The 20,334-nt window shown below is 36.1% G+C and overlaps 3 protein-coding genes across 7 annotated transcripts in view; 2 read left to right on the top strand and 1 right to left on the bottom strand.

Moving 5' to 3' along the window:
- LOC107729149 (cleavage and polyadenylation specificity factor subunit 6-like) overlaps nt 1–6,756 on the bottom strand; it is a 32,791-nt gene extending 26,035 nt beyond the window's left edge. For 3 of the 5 annotated variants that reach the window (XM_016539541.1, XM_016539542.1, XM_016539540.1), the window contains exons 1-3: nt 6,358–6,455; nt 3,513–3,722; nt 40–143 (exon numbers count right to left, since the gene is read on the bottom strand). In XM_016539541.1, the coding sequence (XP_016395027.1) occupies nt 40–143; nt 3,513–3,722; nt 6,358–6,417 (374 nt within the window). In that variant the 5' untranslated portion in view covers nt 6,418–6,455. Of the gene's footprint in view, nt 1–39; nt 144–3,512; nt 3,723–6,357; nt 6,456–6,737 lie in introns of those variants that run through there. The other 2 variants (XM_016539539.1, XM_016539538.1) reach the window with 2 other exon arrangements.
- A 1,327-nt stretch (nt 6,757–8,083) lies between these two features.
- yeats4 (YEATS domain containing 4) lies at nt 8,084–8,864 on the top strand. Its single transcript, XM_016539526.1, has 4 exons — nt 8,084–8,297; nt 8,395–8,514; nt 8,603–8,669; nt 8,752–8,864. The coding sequence occupies exons 1-4, from the start codon at nt 8,247–8,249 to the stop codon at nt 8,862–8,864; spliced, it is 351 nt and encodes a 116-aa protein (XP_016395012.1). The 5' UTR covers nt 8,084–8,246.
- Nucleotides 8,865–10,081: 1,217 nt separating this feature from the next.
- Nucleotides 10,082–20,334, top strand: part of LOC107729158 (fibroblast growth factor receptor substrate 2-like) — an 18,344-nt gene continuing 8,091 nt past the window's right edge. The window contains exon 1 of the mRNA XM_016539552.1: nt 10,082–10,428. The gene's annotated coding sequence lies outside the window, so the exon portion shown is untranslated. The remainder of the gene's footprint in view (nt 10,429–20,334) is intronic.

The raw sequence follows: 20,334 nt of genomic DNA, 5'->3' as shown, positions 1-20,334 counted from the left end.
TAACAAAGACCTAGGAAACAGATTTCAGTTTTCACTTACCCTTTTGACTGGCCATTTGCTCGATTCTCAAAAAACTTGATCTCCAGCACATCATTGATGCCTATTGAGCGAATAGCATCGGTCAAATCTTCATCAGTGGTCCACTGTAAAGAGGAAATCCCAACATCAACAATATGAACACTGAACTGAACTTACATTGTTTGAAACCAAGTAGGCAGGGCTCAATGCTAAAAGTTTTTCTACAGCCCAGTGGTTCAAATTTTTACTTGCCTTGCCACAAAAAATAAAATAGTTGCTGTTATCATTGTTATCAAAATCTTAGATACCAATTCAATTTTATAATTCTTGATACCACAGCAGAAACAACTAGCCTACCAAATATAAAGTTCAAACATTATTAAAAACAAGTGAACAGTCAGTAAATAAGAACAAATTTCAAACAATAGCACAATTTAATACAGTTTTTACCACTTTTAGGCACTTCCCCCGGGGTAAATAAATAAATAAATATATATATATATATATATAGGTTCACAATTACAACTGCGATATGAACACTGAACTGAACTTACATTGTTTGAAACCAAGTAGGCAGGGCTCAATGCTAAAAGTTTTTCTACAGCCCAGTGGTTCAAATTTTTACTTGCCTTGCCACAAAAAATAAAATAGTTGCTGTTATCATTGTTATCAAAATCTTAGATACCAATTCAATTTTATAATTCTTGATACCACAGCAGAAACAACTAGCCTACCAAATATAAAGTTCAAACATTATTAAAAACAAGTGAACAGTCAGTAAATAAGAACAAATTTCAAACAATAGCACAATTTAATACAGTTTTTACCACTTTTAGGCACTTCCCCCGGGGTAAATAAATAAATATATATATATATAGGTTCACAATTACAACTGCGTAAAAGCATCAGACGATTTTCGCGTTGGTCTGACTGAAAACAGCAGACGGGCTGATTGAAAATGCACACTCATTCTCTGCCAGCAGGAGGTGCTTTCAGAACAGCAGAAATACAGCGGTTTCCCCGTTAATGGCTGTAATCAAAACAGTGCTGCGCTCACAAATGCTACTTTATCAGGCATTATAGTAAAGATGACATTGAAGCTTTTCTAAAGACAGTCCGTACTCTTCAAAGACACATTTTTTTGATTTTGAAACATGCAGTGCTCATGTATATTTAACAAAGCCAAAGTCTTTTGAAAAATCTATTTGTGGTAGTCAGTTTTGATATTGTGGCGGGCCACCACAAATAAATCAATCTATGGGAAACACTGGAACATACAAAACAGAGATACTTGAAATGCACGGCTCGACAATAAGGACTGCCCGATGGCCCGGGGCCAGTGTGAGAGACACTCAGGACAGTTGATGACTAGGGGTGCTCCGATCAGGATTTTTGAGGCCCATCACCGATTGCCGATCCCAGAAAGCAGTATCTGCCGATACCGGTCACCGATACCGATCTTTTTAAAGCCTTCTTTTTATCATTTATAACTATTTATAGTGATACTCCAATCAGGATTTGTAGACATTTATTCAGGGCCTGAATTTCATTTTTGAAAATGGGGGGAATTCCCCTTTTAGGCGACTCTTGTGAGAGGAGAAGCAGCTTTCACACAGGAGTCCAATACTGATCCGTGGCTGTTTACCAAAAACACAACATTTATCCATTATTTTGATTTCAAATCCAAACATTGTCCCTGAAAATGCTTTTTCAGCATTGCAATTCTTTTTTTTACACAGTACAGTAATACAACCTTTCATAGACATGTTTAAACACAATAAATATAAGCAACACATTATTCAATGCTTTTTACTTTTGCAGGTGCCGCTGCATGTCATGCCAAACCTCTCATGGCAGAGTCATCAGCTTGAGATCGGTTTTTTGAGATCGGTCTTTTTAGAGACCGCCGATCAATCATCCCAAAGCGATTATCGGCCGATAGTGATCGGTAGCCGATCAATCGAAGCACCCCTATTGATGACTGTTGGCCACTGCTGCATCATCACGAACGTTTATCATTTGCATGTGTTTTTAAGCCTTGCTAATTAAAAAATTCAAGCGATTTTAAAGTATCCAAGCAAGACGTGAAAGACAACTGCATTCAGTACTCGTGCGCTGTGTTCTGTGTGTACAGCATGCACACAGACAAATACATACAAAAGTATATCAAAACACCCATCTTGGCGAGTAACTTTGTAGCTTTAACAAAGATTAACTGATATTTAATTTATACAGTGGGGTAGAGATGCACCGGTCCACCGGCCATTTTTTGTTTTATTTCAGACTCTCTCTGTTCTGGATTTGCACACAAAGTGCATTGCAATCATTCTTCCTAAATGTAATTTGTGTGGAAATATTATGAAGTCTGAAAATGGCCGTTAAATAGGCCAGAGATGCTGAAGATGTAAAATTTTTTTTAAACAGGTCACATTCTAATGTAGGAATTTTTTTTTAAGCTGTATTAAACATGTTTTGATGCTTTACATCCCCTTTAAAAATACTATAAATAAATATATATACATATACACATATATATATATATATATGAAGTGTTCAGATCCAAAAGCCTCAAAGTACGTCTGACGTTTTTCTTTAAAATTAGCATTTCTTTCTGGCTACTACGTATAGGTTTCTATGTAAGTACTGGTACTTCTGAATGGGTTGAGGATGGGATTTTAGCGCATTTGAAGTGAAAGTACTTGATGAACATATACTATGTGTGGAGAGCATTCACTCAGTATCATTATCTCATTTTTGACCAAGATGGCTTTTAGAGGCTTTTGCATTGGAACTCTTCATTCATTCATTCATTCATTATATATACACACACACACACACATCTATATATACATATATATATTGTTGTTTTGTTTTTTTTATTGTAGGGATGCACCGAAATGAAAGTTCTTGGCCGAAGCCGAACAAAATGAAACACTGGGCCGAAGGTCGAATACGAATACGTCGTACGTATCGCATTGTCACATGCCTTGTAAAAATGTGACTGAGCAACGGACGACTATCAGCGCAGATTTTCCTAGCACTTTGGACTTTGAACCTGGTTAACAAGCAGATCTGCTGCGAGTCCGTGCAGCGCTGTCAGAATACATGCAATGCGTGCGTGTATTAGAAAACATAACGTTCTGCAGTTTATTTACTAATTGTTTAAGGCCATTTCGCGATTTCAATCATCATACAGTAACCAACAACAATCACCCCTTCCTCTTTTCATCGAAGACATGCGCCGCAGTACTAAACAGTCTCTCGCTGTCGGTGCTTGTAATGATTTTTGCGTCTTTCTCCGACAGTTTAAATGCTTCCACACTGCTGACATGTGTGCTGCATTATAAAGAATGCGCACCTCTCACTCTACACTGGATGCTATTTGATCGCGTCACGTCATTGCTCGGTACAATTTATTCTGTCTTTTTGCTTAGTAATTTCGGCTGCCAAACATTCGGTGCATCCCTATTTTATTGTAGAGGCACAAGACTGACCCATGTGAGGTTGCCGATGTACAGAGCGATTCTTTTGCCAGTGTAGGTGTAGACGACGTTCGGCGGAGCTCCTTTGTTCCCCTCGGATCCTCCCGGTGCAGGCAGGTTGTCCAGGTAATCTCGGTCCTCAGGTGCGTCCCCGTTGTTGGCAGATGGTGAGATGACATCATCATACAGGTCAATCTGCTCATGAACAGGATAATCTGACTCCTGTGGAAGCACAAAGACAAACACGCGCTTCAGAAATATTCACAGGACAGGCATCTCAACCATGAGCCAATGTTATGTTAGTATCATTGAGATACTATTACTATTAGAATCGAGATTTTGTAGTAATTTTGTTGTGCTTGTCATTTTTATTAGATTTTTGAATAAATCCTTTATAGAAATTAAATACATTTATTAAATAAAATTGCTTCATATTATAAATAACTAGAATTTTTTTTTCAGTTTTGATTTTAATTTTAGCAAAAGTGTTAGTAATTTTGTTGTGTTTGACATTTTTCTTAGTTTTTAAAAATATTTGTAGCTTATATTTTCATTTTACTTGAAGTTTTAGTAAATTTGTGGTGTTTTATTAGTTTCACTTTAAAAATATTTATTTTTTATATTTTCAGTTTCCATGTTAATGTTTCAGTAATTTCGCTGTTTGTCATTTTATTATTTTCTTATTAGTTTTTATCGCATTTTTTATTTTAAAGTTTCAGTAATGTCGCGGTTTGTCATTTTATTATTTTCTTAGTTTTTAAAATCGCATTTTTATTTGTTATTTAGTACATACAGTTAAATTTAGGGCTGGGTATCGTTCAAAATTTTTCGATATCAGTTTTGAGTAAAAGCGGAGTATAAATCTTATTTATTGTCTTATGCATGATGCTACAGTTTGCATGAATGGTCACATAACACGCGCTTTCGGTCGTGTAACGTTAGTATGAACGGACATCTGCATATGATCGGAACTCCACGCAGCTCCCGCGCTACTCTATACTGGTGGTATTACAGTACCACGAGAGCTAAAGAGAGCAGACTGCTCCGTGTGCTTTCGAATCGCTCTCGCGGATGATCGATCTGCGCCGCGCCTCTAGTCGAACACACCGGCAAGTGCTGCAGGCTTATTGACTCACTGACGCTGATGAGATTAACCCCTTAGGTATCGAAATTTGGTACCGAACGACAAGACGTTTTTCAATACTCCATGGTATCGAGGCAATTCGGTCGGTGCCTAAAAAGTATCGAACTCGATACCCAGCCCTAGTTAAATTAAATAAAAATGATTAATGCTGGCATCTAGCTGAAATTGATTTTTTTATATGATTCATTTTGTTCATTTTATTATTTATTTATTGTTTTTTTCTCCCCTCTTTTAAGTTTTTTGTATTTTAATTGTAAAGTTTAATTTAATTGTAAAGCACTTTGTATCAACTACGTTTGTGTTAAACTTGTGCTCTATAAATAAAATTTGCCTTGCCTTATTTTATAAGAATTGATTTTTCTTAAAGAGCAGGTTATATGGTATTTTAAAGTGTCCTAATATTGTGTTGGGAGTCCCCTACAACAGGTTTAAATGCATCTAAGGTCAGAAAACATTGTAATTTTCTCAGAATATACATTAAATATTAAAATCATTTTTCAATGATTTCGAAACGATTCGTTCGAAGCAGTTCTGTAAACTCCTCCCTTCCATCAGCCTACTCTGCTCTGATTGGTCAGCTGTCCAAGTCTGTTGTGATTGGTCTTCTGTATACAATGTATACAAAGCACGACTTGATCAGGACGTTTCTCAGTGGTAAATTTAAACTTTGTATGTGGTACTTTACGTGATGTGACAACCGTTTTATTGCATTTATTATTATTATTTACTTATTTGAGGTGCACCTGTGGGAACTGTGTTAGAATGCACAGTGAGGCAGAAAACGACATGTAAACAAACTAACTAGCGGAAGTGTTTGTGGGCAGGTCAGAGTGTTCGTATTTCTCGGGGGAGGGGCGGGATTATGCAAATGTGTTACCTTGCGAGGTATATAGGTAACAGCAGAAGATTCGAAAATATAACGACTCGTTAAGGTGGTTCAGAGTCGACTCTTTCTTTTGAGAGACTATCTTTATTTATCAAACACTTTTTTGATTAACAGCTTTGCAGACTGCATGACCACCTATTCAGCGCATATAGAGACTATTTAGAATAAATGTTTAGAATATTTATTAATATTAAATGTTTAAAATACTTATTAATAAAGTATAAATGCATTATAAAACTTTAAAAATACACAAAATTGACACCTATAAATGCAAATGTTTGTAAATAACAAATAAAATCCTGTAATCAATCAGACTCACTGATGCCTCCTGCTTCCAAAGCTAATTTGCATGTTATTAAAACGAACGTACCAACTTCAGGACTGTGCCAAAGTACAACCTGCATCATTTTACAAGCACGTTCAAGAGCATCTGACACTCCGTGAACACGTTTACGGTTAGATTTATTAATCACAAGCGCCGATCCGTCCGGCCGAAGCGACAGCGTGGCCTGCTGTAGCAGCACGAGATCAAACAATGAACGCGTGCGCCGCAACGGACTCCGTTTCGCGCTCCAAATGCAAATACCAACACAGTACAGCTATTATTTAGATACCTAACAAAAAATAAGATACGTAACCGACTTAACCTTTATGTTACTGTGTACACAGACGCTGCTCGCTAGCTAGCTGCTAGAGTTAGCAGACGCGCTAGTAAATTCACAGAGAAGAAAGCGCTGCGCGTTTCTGTGAGGCTCTTTCCAATCTGTACGTACGACACGTAAAATATTTATTATTAGTCAAGTGTAGATGTTGAAAGTAAACCTGACCTGATTAAATTCCTCTTCTACATCGGCGTAAATATCGATGTGGTCAACACCGTCCGCCATTTTCTGTTTCCTCCTCCTCCTCTTCTTCTTCTTCTTCTTCTTCTTTGACGTTTTATGGCCGATGGCAAACCAGCTTTAGGTGCATTTACCGCCACCTACTAGGATGGAGTGTATGTACACTTCCCCATAGCGTATTGTGAGCATTAAAATCCCCACACCATATCATTTTATGATTTCCTAATCCCCCAATACTCTCTAATGTTTCTCTACTTAACCTTTCACATGGGTTATAAAAATTTATCACCCATATACTTTGTGATTCGGCCCAAACTTCAACCACCAACGACTCATATTCCTTATTTACCTGCACTGTTCTAAACCTCCTCCTCCTCCTCCTCCTCCTCCTCGGTGCTGCGCGTGAAGAAGAAACGCCCGCCCCCAAAAAAACAAAAAAACCGACGTGCTGATGAGCGACACGCAATTTCAAAATAAAGGCCTTTTTTGCCTTGCCCGTCATGTTCCGTTAAGATTCACTTTACTGTCTTTATATTTCGGGTCCCGATGCATAAAATTAATATTAGTAGTTGCAAAACTTACCAATTATGTTCCTTGCAAATTATTTTTATTTGTTCACCTGTCAGCGTAAAAATCACTTTCCAGATATTAGTTAAACTTGGATTTTATTCATGTCTTCATACCAGAGAGATTCAATTATAAAAATGAAATTATAACCCAATAATGACATCCTCCTGAGAAACAGAAAAAAAAATTGTGATATTTTTTTTTTTTGTCATAGGGTTGGAGCATGAGAAACAAACGGAGAATTATTATTATTTTTTTTTAATATATTTTATTAATATTTTATTCTATGTCCTAAGTTATAAAAAAAAAAATAGACATGAAAAGTCATGTATAGGCAAAAACAATGTTTTATTTTTTTCATTCACTAATCAGTTTCAGTCAGGTTTCAGGCTATTTTAGCCCAACTTTGTGCAAAGATGATTCTCAACAATGTTATTAAAGATACAACAGAATGATTTTATATACGATTTTACTTTATGGAATATGTGCGTAAAATGTCCATATAAACTGGTATTCCCATTCTATACAATGCATCTATACATTGCCTCTAATTTGCATATTAATGTGTTCTTGGGGCAAACCATAATGAAAAAGAAGTGTTATAATGGGAGTAATAACTTGGCAACATTTTCATAAGAATATCTCAGGAATATTGATCTATAATTTCTTGTTGTGTTTCCCTTAACATGATTTTTGTCCTGGTGTCCTCTACAGAAGACATGCATGAAAATTATGCCGTTTCATAACAAAAAAGTCATATTTCGATATGAAACCCCATAACATTTTTTTCTGAGATGTTTATTTACAACAAACAATTTGAAAATTAGCCAGATTTAAATGATAATTACAAAACACTATCATATTTCCCTACGAGTGCCAAATTTGATATTTCTGTCAATATTAGCTATATTTAAAGACCAAGGAGAGGGAGTGTTTATGATCAAACCTCCAAACATTTAACATCTCTGAAAAGCCCTGAATATGCATGTAGGGTCTCAGAGAAATCACTAAAATATAATGTCCTCTACAGAGGACAAAAGTCTATACCTAGGTCCCAGGAGGATAATATAGCCCATTTTTTCAGAATATAAACTTTTTTGTAGTAAACATTTGTTAGGACTCTTATTTTGAAATTTGACTCACAAGCGAAGACGGACTCTTATGAGCGCGACACACAGAGGCTTTCTTCATTGAGAAACTAATATTTAGTGCTTAATGGCAGTTCCGTTCAGTAATTCAGTTCAGTTCGAAACTGTTCCCATTTCGTAGAAGCCAATCCTAGTAAAACACTTTACTCTCTGTGTACTATGTTTAAGAGGATGGCTGAATTTGGTCCAGATTCGGGGGGACGGGTGAAGGTAGGTAGTGATCGTGATGCTAATGCTAATGCTAATGCTGATGTATTTACAATAACAGGGCTGATTTATGCATTTATTATAATAACTTTATTTTCAGGGAGTGACTATCGTGAAACCTATCGTGTTTGGAAACGTTGCACGATATTTTGGCAAGAAAAGAGAAGACGATGGTCACACTCATCAGTGGACAGTTTATGTGAAGCCGTACAGAAACGAGGTTGACGCTTATTTATTTTTAAGAATTGTATATTTCACATGTGGTACACTAAAAAAATTATTTGTTTATTTCCCCCTTATATTCCCAGGATATGTCTGCTTATGTCAAAAAAATACAGTTCAAACTGCATGAAAGTTACGGGAACCCTTTAAGAGGTGTGCGATTCAGTTTATCCTACAGTATTATCGTGTCATATCAAACATTTGTGACTTTATTTGACTCTTAATTGTATTTCAGTGGTTACGAAGCCTCCGTATGAGATTACAGAGACTGGATGGGGAGAGTTTGAGATCATCATAAAGATCTTCTTCATGGATCCAAATGAGAGACCGGTAAATGGCATTCAATGACTTTTTTATTTTTCTCAGTGTGTAAATTATTAATCTTTTAGATGCTACAGACCCCTAAACACAATCACCCTCATGCAAGGGACCCCTGTCCAAAAATGTAAAAGGCAGCTATGTACTATTTTTATGTATAAAGAGCTCATTACAACTGTGAAAAATATAATAAATATATGTAAAAAATAAATAAAGTATTTATTTTTAATAAATAAAAAAATGCAACATAAAATATTTAGTTTCTATTACTTTAAATTATGAAAATATTTTGTTTCTGTTATGTCCAAATAATGGAAAACATTTAGTTTTTAATATGTGTGTGTGTGTGAATATATTAATATTTAATAACTTGACAATAAAAAAAAAATGTTTTGCCTCCACTATATATATATATATTAGCCTCCACTAGAGGCTGCTGAAGCACAACCACACAGTAATGGACAACCACTTTAATATTTACCATAATCTGACATGAAATACTCAAATATGATTTCCCCCACCACCAAATTAATACTTGATCAAGGGAACAGTAGCTTTAAAATATTAAAGATTATGGGAGACATTTCAATCCACAGACAGTATATAGTATATCACATAATATATCATGAAATGAATTGTTATCCTATATTAAAAAGGAAAGATGCATTCTGTATTTTTCATGCTTTTTTATGCAAAAAACAGATATAGAGTATTTCAGGCAACCTTTATAAAGTTAAAACTATTTACTTGGCTTTAGTGTTTTGAAAGTGACGTTCTTTTTATTTTCCGGGCACAGAATAATATTCTTCATCTAGAGTAGGGTTCTATGAATCCTTAGGTTCTAGGTGTTCCATGAATCCTCTACATTCCTCATGAGTTTTAAGCGGTTTTTCTGTAGTTTCTCATAAGCACATACACACACACGACCCGGATGCGGTAGTAATGGGGCAGATCTCTCTCGCTCTCTCGGGCCTGATGAGAGTGGGAGCCAGAGTTGCCAAGTCCGCGGTTTTCCCGCGGAATTGGGTTACTTTAATGCCGCGGGTTGTTTATCAAGTCCACGGGTTGAAGCGACTCCAATAACGTGATATTTAGCCCCTGAAAAGCGAATTTTTACCAGGGTAACCCCGCCAGAAAATGTGTATTTTACCCGCCGGGACGCGATTTTTAAAGGGGGGCTGGGCTAGCTTTCAGTAGCGATTGGGCGGGTTTTGTTGTGAAAACCTGGCAACCCTGGAGAGCGGAGCTGCGCGAGCTTACAGTGATTCTGCTCGAGCGCCTTCACTTTCTGCCGCAACTCAACCAAATTATCACATTTATTTCCATAGAAATCACAGCGAAAACCGATCGGACTTAACAATCAGCATCGGAATAACATTTCAAAGCGTTTCCCCGCCTCTCTTCCCGATTTCTGGACTGCGAGACATGGATAGATGGAAAAGTTTGGCTGTTTTTGGTGTCTGTGAGGGAGTTCGATACGGGCGATGAGTCCCGTGAAGAGATTTCACACATCTGACTGGAAAAACACTCATTTACTGCGCTCATCTACACAATTAACCACTTATTAAACTAAGCCAGTGGAGATATGACTATAGTAAGTACTCATTTAACGTTACCTCATATTTCATAAATCAAATCTCCTCTGCTGTGATTAGTTAGCTGGCTAGGTAATTAGCATAGTAGCTTCGCAAACTATTATATAATCCAAATCAGCCAAGTCTTTGGGTTTCAAGTCATATTTTCTTCGTTTGGTATGTTATTGTGGTGCAAAAACGGAGTTTAAAAGTTGTTTTTCCTCTGACGTAATAAAGTATGACATCGGTGTGTTCAAACATCTTTGATGTGTGTGTTTTCAGTTAAACTAGAATTTATCAAAACATTCTGTTAAAAGCTTACTTACAAATATTATGTGCTTGGTTAAAAATAAGCTCAATAAACATTATTTCACTAGGAACATTTAAATTGGTTTGCGTGTTTATCCTGATAAGTGATGAGGATCTAATACTGTGTGAATTTAAAAGACCTAAAACAATTCATTGTTACTTTAAAATATTTTAAATGCATTCAAAATAGGTGATTTTATGGCGGATAGTACAGGTCTGATGGATTGGTTTACTATTATACCCCACATACATTTATAATTATATTAGTTATATTTTGTGTCATTTTAGACTTTAAAAAAAAAAAATATATATATACACACATAATTTACTAGTTTGACTTTCAGAGGGTCCTCAAGAGTGATTATTAATGAATAAACCTGATTATAATCACTGACCGCTTATATGAGTCCCTCCATTCACATTAATTGACATTTGCATGCTTTAATCATATTTAATAATATTTTGGATATGTAAACAAGGCAGTGCATGCTTAGTATGACTGTAAATACAGCAGGTATCATAACTAACATGGCATGATTCATAACGCTGATCAGCAGCATTGATCTTCCGAGCTCTTGGAGACTTGTGTGTTTCCGAGAATCTCGCCTGAAGCCTGACAATGTGTCGTTTCTGGGAAAGCAGCGGTCAGCGGTGATGCAGCGCTTGTGTCCTTCACTTTTTCTGTCTGATTGAACATTGAACGGATTCAGCAGCGGGTTCCCATTGTCTGGTGGGTTATTTGCCGATAGATTCGACCCATGCATGTGTAGAAATAGGCATTAGTTTGCTTTAAAGATATTCCAGTCAACGAAGGACATATTAGGCCCTTTTCTAATGGGTGTGGTGTACTGTAGGTCACCACACCTGAATCATGGCAGCAGACACAGTCATGATTGCACAAAGTGAAGGACCTGTGGGTGTGACGACCGAGAGCATCACCACCCATAGGATAAAGCTTTGGCAGAAGGCACTAATGCCGCCTCGTGCTGATGGATGTCAGGATCCAGGTGGAAAAAGCAGATTAAAGACAGGTCTGTTTGCACACACGCTCCCTCAAATCTGTGTGTGTGCCGACAGTGTGACTGTGTTTCTCCTGTTTGCCCAGTGACTCAGCAGAGCTGCCTTTATGGTTTCCCGTTATTGCATTTGACGGTTTCTCTGACGCACTTTGCATTATGTACTCTTATCAGCGAAAAGATGCTTTGAATACATTAAGTTGTCAGCATTAGTACAAGTTTATGCCATATGTTTATGCCAAATCCTCAATGTCTAAACCCATCAGCATTCCGTTTGGCTTGTATTGTGTGAGATTGTTTGCTTTCATTTGTGCATTTAAAACTTTAGGGCTTGTTTCAGTTGTTGGGTGTCCATTCTTTCAAGCACACTGAAAAGAAATGGTGTAGAATAATTTTTTTACTCAGAAATTGCCAGTAATTTAAATTTTTTTAAAAGAAACAGCAAGAAACACTTTTTAGGGAATAGTTCACCCAAAAATGAAAATTTGCAGAAAATGTTTTTAGGCCATCCAAGGTGTCATTGACTTTTTAAATGTAGCATTGCATCACTTGCTCACCAATGGATCCTCTGCAGTGAATGGGTGCCGTCAGAATGAGAGTCCAAACAGTTGATAAAAACATCACTATAATACGTCTTGTGAAGCCAAAAGCTGTGTGTTTATAAGAAACAAATCAACCTCCAGTGAAAAGTTATCTTGCCTGAATCAGTAGAGAAATCTGCACAGATCAAGCACCGTTTACAAGCCAAAACGGCTCTAAACAAATATGTGACTGGATTTTGATGTAAGAGACAACAGGAGATGAACTGTTTCACTCGAGGAAGCATTATTATGGATTATAGACTAGTATTTTAGTCAGAAGCAACGGTTTGATGTTGAAAACGTCTTAATGATGGATCTGTTTCTTACAAACACAGCTTTTGTCTTCTCAAGACATTAATTGATGGACTGGAGTGCTGTGGATTATTGTGATGTTTTTATCAGCTGTTTGGACTCTCATTCTGACGGCACCCATTCACTGCAGAGGATCTATTGGTGAGCAAGTGATGCAATGCTGCATTTCTCTAAATCTGATGAAGAAACAAATTCTGCTACATCTTGGATAGACTGAGGATGACTAAATTAAGCAAATTTTCAATTTTGGGTGAACTATTCCTTTAATAATCAGAAATACCAGGGAAATTCAGTATGTAATGTTGTGGCTCTCTCTGCTTGTGTTATATCATGTTCATGCTCATTTAATTTTTTTCACTCTGTAATGTGAAATGTGTTGATTTTGAGGCCGTGTTGAATTGCAGATAATAGAGCAAAAGTTCTGAAGGCCGTCCAGTTCTTTTCAGAGGCTCGGTGAAATAGCTTTACTGCTCTTATGAAAACACTCACAGCAGCTTGGCAGTTTTTCTTTCATTCGTACATCATAATAGCCATGTTGGAAGAACTGAGCTGAATCATCATCAGAATAATGATTCACAGTGACGTGATGGACAAACAGAAATTCAGCGTTTAGCCTTCAGTTTGATTTAAGTTCGTGATTTGATCTGAAAAGCACCTTGTCTTTGTTTGAGGAGCACATAAACAGCTGAGCTCATTTTAAGAGTTTTTTTTACTTGACAATAACAAATTTATTAATATTGTATACACTGAGAATACTAAATTGTCTGGAAATGTTCCTGCAGTCAATAATTGAAATGTTTTATTGATGCTGACTATGCAGAGTTAAAGTATTTTGTGTGTGTGTGTATATATATATATATATATATATATATATAAACCATGAAAACTAAAATAATTTTTTTTATTTCAAGTAACGAAAATGTGTTTTTGTTTAGTTAAAATCATGAAAACTAGCTGAAATAAAATATTTTTTTACATTTTATTTTATTTCAGCTAATTTTTATTTATTTATGGTAATGAATTTTGTATGGTTTTTAATTATTTTAATTATTTGTTGAAGTATAATTAATATTTATTTATTTATATATTGTTTGTTTGTTTTATTTAACTATAATCCTGCCATTAAGTGTTCCACGACATTCTAATTTATTGAGATGCACCTGTGTATATATATATATATATATATCTTTTATTTTTTGTATAATGAAAGTCAATGGGGTCTGTGTTGTTTGGGGTTCTTCAAAATGTCTTCTTCATAAGTCACCCAGGTTTGTAGAGTAAATGATGACTGAATGTTGATTTTTGGGTGAACTATCCCTTTAAGGAATGACAGAGTGGGAGTTTAAGATCCTCTGCTGGACTCTCGAGGCTTTACTCTCCCGGGTCAGCGGCCGGCCTCTGTGTCCTCACTGACTCAACTGACCTGTGCTTGATTTCTGTATTTCAAAGGAACTTTCTCTATCTCCTCCCCCTTCTCTTGTCCTCTCTTGAGAAGGATCATGCAGTGAGGTCGGCAGCTCTCTTTCTGATCTTGCGCCTCCCACACAAGCTTAAGCTTGTTTGCTACATGAAGAGCTAATAGCCACTATTTCAGAGTTTCACTGGAAGCTCCTCATTTTTATTATAACCCTTTATTGGAGGCCTGTATTAGATCATCTAATCTCCCTCAAATTCTCATTACTGCAATGCACAAATTAATAATTTGGGCAAAGCATGTGTTTAAAATTTGATGACAATAATGTTAGGATGCAACAACAACAAAAAAAATGTACTAGTCTTAAAATAGGATTTTGTTTATGCACAGTATATATTTTTCCTGTATTCAATTTATTTACACTTGTTTACAGGATGAATCTCGCAAAAGCTTTCAAGTAAACATCCAGGTCATAATCACAAGTCATAAGAAAAAAATAAAAAAAGATTGTGTTTTGCATAAATGTTTTTTTTTTTTTTTTGCATTGTGACATTCATTTCATGATAGCACATCTCCTTCAAAGTCACAATACTGCAATGCACACATTAATATTTTGGGGAGAAAACGTGTTTAACCAAAATGTAATTAAAATAATGTCACATGCAACTAACTAACTAAAATAAATACAATTCTAATCTTAATATAAAGTAATATTTTTAATGCACAAATGGATTTTTTTATTTTATATTTTATTTTGGGATGAAATATAAGCTGAAATTGTTTTTATGACATTAACATTACAATAAAGGAGATTGGATGCTTTTGCTGGTCATATTTTATTTTATTTTATTATATTTTTTATTATTATTTTTTAAACATGTCCTATTATATATATATTATAAATCTTTATTTCACTTTAAATGGGATGTCATTCAAGTTAAACTAAAAGAAAAAAAAGAAATTATACCTTGGCAATTAGCTGAAATTAAATAAGTTTTATTTGTCATAAGTTTTTTCTTTCTTTCTTTTTTTATTAATATATAAACTTTTTTTTTAAAATCAGCATACAGAATTGCCTTTGCTGGTCATATTTTATTTTATTTTATTATTTTTTTTATTATTTTTTTTTAAATATGTCCTATTATATATATATTATAAATCTTTATTTCACTTTAAATGGGATGTCATTCAAGTTAAACTAAAAGAAAAAAAAGAAATTATACCTTGGCAATTAGCTGAAATTAAATAAGTTTTATTTGTCATAAGTTTTTTCTTTCTTTCTTTTTTTATTAATATATAAACTTTAAAAAAAAAATCAGCATACAGAATATACAGTAAATGACAAACATGAACCATTTTGAATACTCGGATAATGCAAGTATTTCATTTCTGCCTAGTAGTAAATTGTTCATTTACATTTTATTTATTTTTTTAGTTAGTAGAGTTACAAAATAATCTCCTATATTCCTCCCCCGCTCTGACATGCCGTCTCTTCCTCTGTGTTTCTGGTGGGAGTTAAAGTAAACTCTGGCGCTGGTTTGAAGTGTGCGAGTCGCTCAGCGTTCACCAGCTGGCCATACTGGGAGCGCTGGGTTACTGGAGCGACAGGGCCGTGCGAGGAAGAACTCACACAAACTCTCTCTCTCTCATATGCCAGGAGAGCACAGTATTAGAGTACACACTGGTGAAGAGCTCTCTACCTCTCACCCGTCCCACACACACTCACAGCAGCTGTGTGCTGCTCTTACACATCCGGCTGATCATACTAACAACACAACTGCAGCTCCGCAATTAGCCTGTTAGTGAACGGCATCACTGTTCAGAATACTAGGGCATTGCAATGTTTCTATCATGTCTGAGGATAGAAATCATTTCCAGTCTCCTTCCAAAAGTCACAGATGTTTTTTTTTTAACAGGAAAAGTTTTGTTGGTTTAGTATGGTTCAGCTGCTTTGCTATCCAGATTTTGCTGCGGACGGGTTGTGTAACCATATTCAGTGTTGTTGGGGGTTGTTTTCTTTTATATTCCATAAATTCGTTAATGCTTTTTGAGGTTGAGCACGTTCATGTTGTAATCTGTCAAACTGACTGGCTTCTACCAAGTTAGAGTTTAATTTGCACCAAAATAGTAGATTTTGATTGGACGCAAACTCTTTGATGTCAAAAACAAAAGACATGGGCAGCTTTTTGTCCTTCTTTAACCCTGTAAAGCCTGACATGTGAAATATTAGTCAGAAAAAAAACTATTTATTGGACTTTTAGACAAATTATAAAAAAAAAAAAAGTTTGCATATGTATTTTTGTTGTGTATCATATTTGATACATCAGGCTTTTATGGTTCATATAGTTTGATATAGAGAGAATGTGAAGAAAAAACAGCTCAATTTTATTCAGAGACTCAAACTAAAAGTATGAAAATCTGATGCTTGTAATGTAAATCAATTAGATCTTTATAACAGTATAGCAGATACTTACATAAAATGATATAAATATCAGTCGCTACTCTAAATGCTTAGTTTGATTATTAAAACATATTACAAAACATATAATGCAGACATTTGCTCAGTTACACTAAAAGAGCTTTTACTTGGAAAAAAGGTGTAAACTATCAATCAGAGGACAGAAGGCATGTAGTAGAATGTGTGTCACAGGTTTTACAGAAAAGTTTGATCATGTATCAAACATTTAGAGGTCTTAGAAAGTTGCCTATCAAATTTCCGAGTCAATCATGAGTCTGTGAACAATAAATCTGATTTATTCTCCTCTGTGTTTTGAGCGAGAGCTACAGCTCTTTTCCCCTCAGTCAGCATCGTGTAATGCCTGTCTGGACGGTTTTGCTGTCAGAGCCATTAAAGTAGAAATAAATCTCTGTCCTAATGAGTGGGTGCGCCTGTGGCACTTATTCATTGCCAGTTGGAGACGAGCTGTCTGTCATATCTATAACCCTCCTTTGGGAATAGACGCTTTAAAGCAAGCATGCATTTCTGCATCCTATTTTTCCAAACCAGAAAGCCCAAGAAAGTCAGCGTTAAATGGTGTTTACATTCCAGTGTGAAGGGAAGGAGTGTGTCTGTATTTCAGTGTCGGGACGTTCGCTGCATTGAGCCGTGTGTTTTCCCAGGGCTGGAATGCGTGTTCAGAGGTGTGGGGTTAGTTCATGCTAATCTTGCGCTCATGACTCTCCACCATCACTCACAGCACATCCACACTAATGCATTCCTGCAGCTCAAACGGGAGAGCACGCCGCTAGCAACACTACGGTCATGGGTTCGATTCCCAGGGAATGCATGAACTGATAAAATGCATACCCTGATTCGCTTTGGATAAACGCATCTGCCAAATGCACAATGTTTAATTCAGATCTAGAGCGTTTAAATTAGGGCTGCACGATTTGAGGAAAAAATCTTGAGTTTTCCGATAAAAATTGCTATTTAAAATGTTAATTAAATCACAGCCTTTGCTATTTGATTACAGCCTTCGCACTGAGCCATATCGCAATTACTATTTTATTTAGATTAATCAGATTTCTCAAAACATGGTAAAAAACACTCAGAATACCTTTGCAACCAGATGGCAACACCCTGGAAACCAGCACATGCGGTCTAGACACTAAAGGCTGGTCTTTTCTCTGCAGAATAGTTGTTTAGCCTCATTTGTTTCTTCTGAATGCCCTTGTATTTATTCAGCAGATATAAATAGATGTAGTTACGTTGGAATTTGTGAAGCTGTAAATAATAAAGAAGCTACAGTTCAGTTACCTGTCAGAGCTGTACGTATCAATTTATGCGATGGACCGAGAGTAATGAGCAAATTGGCAAGACGTTGAACCAAACTGCATGCGATGGCTTCACACGGCTGTTAATACGAGCTCTAAAGTGCTGGTTAAGAGCGTCTCTTGACTCATTCTTTCCAGTGCGCTGTTTATACTATTAGAATTCTTTACAAATGCAGAATAACACTCGAGTGCTCCAGTGACCCCACACCGTTCCCAGAATGCAAACGCAGTGAGTCACAGATTGGCCAGCGTATGACAAGCCTCTGCAGCAGCAGTACAGGAGGAGTGGGTGAGTCCCAGATCAAGAGAGACAGATAGAAAGGCATTTTTGTGGACGAAAAATCCACCTCTGTTTCCACACCCTGTGCCCCGTGGAATGCGAACATTGTGCGGGGGAGAGACACAGTGGCTTCAGACATCGCACGGTTTCAACACACACACACACGAGTATTGGGTGTGTGTGTTTGAGGGTGATGAAGTCAGAGGACTGCAATCTTACCCACAGTGCTTCCCCTGTGTTTTCAGTGAAAGTGTTTGACTTGTCGTCCATCTTGTCGACTATGGAGTATGTATGTCTCGTGACCCCTCACACTAGACGTGCCTGCTTTACTTGCTCTGTCTTAAACGTTGACTAACGCACGATTTAGGGGAAAACATTTAATTGCAATTTAAAATGAAAAATAATCTCCAGGTTTGCTGTGCTTATTTGCAGGGCTGTACAATTTGGTCTTATGACTATAAAACAATAACAATATTTAGCCACAGATGAAGAGAGAAAAAGTATTAGTATTCTATTGTGATGTTTCACTGTAAAATAGAGTATTAAAGAAAAATAATACAAATATTAAATTTTTAATACAAAAACTACTAATATTTTTAGTCTTCATTTCTTAATTTTTAAACATCATGAGCTGCTCATGCAGTGAAAATATTTATTTAATGATATGAAAATAAAAATATTTATTGTTATTTATAATAAATTAATATGTATTATTAGTATTGTTGTTATTACTAAATAAAAATGTATATCGTAAAATTTCACTAAAACAAAAAATTGAGTATAATAAAAAAATAATGATTATAATTTTATTTTAAAATACAAACATAATGACCTGCTAATGTGTGTAAAACAACACAACAGTTCACTCTGAAACATGCAGCGCAAATATTCATTTAAATCACAGCCTTTTAATGAATCATGCAGCCCTACCAATAATTGTTTCAGGATTTTATGATCAAAGTATGGCTTGAAATAGATTAGCGTTCTTACTGAAACCAAATGATTTATGATTTGATTTGTTAACAGTTGATGAACATCTGCATTAATATGTTGATTCAGTGAGTATGTTTCTGGTGTTACGGCACAAAAGCTCATGCTTTAGTTGAGTTGTGCTTGCAGTTTGAATAGAATGCAATGAGAGAGAGAAATAAATGAATGACTCAACAACCTTCCATTGCATGATCCTCATTGGTTGCATGCAGCAACAAACATATTATTTGCATGCAGCCTATTTGTTCAAACGGCTTAGTCTTAGACTCATGTAGGGCCGTGAAAACGACCTCTCAAAGCAGCATCTCGTCTTCTGTTTCCGTGACCGTTGTGAGTTGAGATTGCTGCTGTAATATGACTCACGCTCGTGGTTTAGCAGGGTATTGCAGGCTCGTCATGACCTCCCTTGTTACGTGGGGTGATAATTGCCCAAACATGCAGTAGGAATGAGCTGACTGATCGCTGCTAATCCGTCCCGTACGGACAGGCAGAGATGATGGACTGCGTGCGCTCTGACTACATGTCGTGGGCGTTTTGAGTTGAATTGCACACTGCATTAACTGAGTCTGCTTTGTTGTTAACAATAATTAAAGAGTTAACGATGAACATTCTGGCATCATTAACTCAAACTCATGTCGTTCTAAAACTTGAATTTTCACTCAGGAATTGCTAGTAAATTTCACGAATAATTACAAAGAAATGGCAAATAACACATTGAATGAATGACATTTTTAAATAGAAAGTAGGGATGTAATGAAGCACCGCGAGCCAGTTGAAAATCGATAAAAATATGTGATGATTTATGTTAAACGAATTGCAATACAATTGGGGGTGGGGTTTATATGAATGTATCTCTGAGGAGAACTGACTTTAGAAGTTTAGATGGTATTTTACTACACTTGCCTCTGTACAATGCATAGTAAAGTAGTGTTTATAAGCGCAGCGCTGCTTTGTTTACAGCGACAACCAAGGAAATGCCGTATTGCTGATGTTCCATGAGCGCCACCTGCTGGCAGAGAGTGAATCTGCGTCTCATTCAGCTCGTCTGCTGTTTTTGTTTTGTGTAATATAGTTTCACAAAGCTAAAGTCAGACCACTCTGTTTTTGCTTCAGGTTTGAAATTATACAATCTAATTTAAATCAAAATCTGCTCATGCTGCATGTGTGCAGCATCTTTGTTTGGATCGTGATTAAAATGCAGTGGTTGCTTCTAATTTTAAATGGAAAGAGCACAGGCGAAGCCTTAGTTT

Source organism: Sinocyclocheilus rhinocerous, unplaced genomic scaffold, assembly GCF_001515625.1.
Source record: "Sinocyclocheilus rhinocerous isolate Xijiao unplaced genomic scaffold, SAMN03320098_v1.1 scaffold3263, whole genome shotgun sequence".
Lineage (NCBI taxonomy): Eukaryota > Metazoa > Chordata > Actinopteri > Cypriniformes > Cyprinidae > Sinocyclocheilus > Sinocyclocheilus rhinocerous.
This window is presented reverse-complemented; position numbering and strand designations above follow the sequence as displayed.

Coding starts and splice junctions, on each gene's coding strand:
- yeats4 (XM_016539526.1), top strand. CDS start 8,247: ATGTTTAAGAGGATGGCTGAATTTGGTCCAGATTCGGGGGGACGGGTG. Junction 8,515..8,602: donor TGAAGCCGTACAGAAACGAG/GTTGACGCTTAT, acceptor TTATATTCCCAG/GATATGTCTGCTTATGTCAA. Junction 8,670..8,751: donor TTACGGGAACCCTTTAAGAG/GTGTGCGATTCA, acceptor ATTGTATTTCAG/TGGTTACGAAGCCTCCGTAT.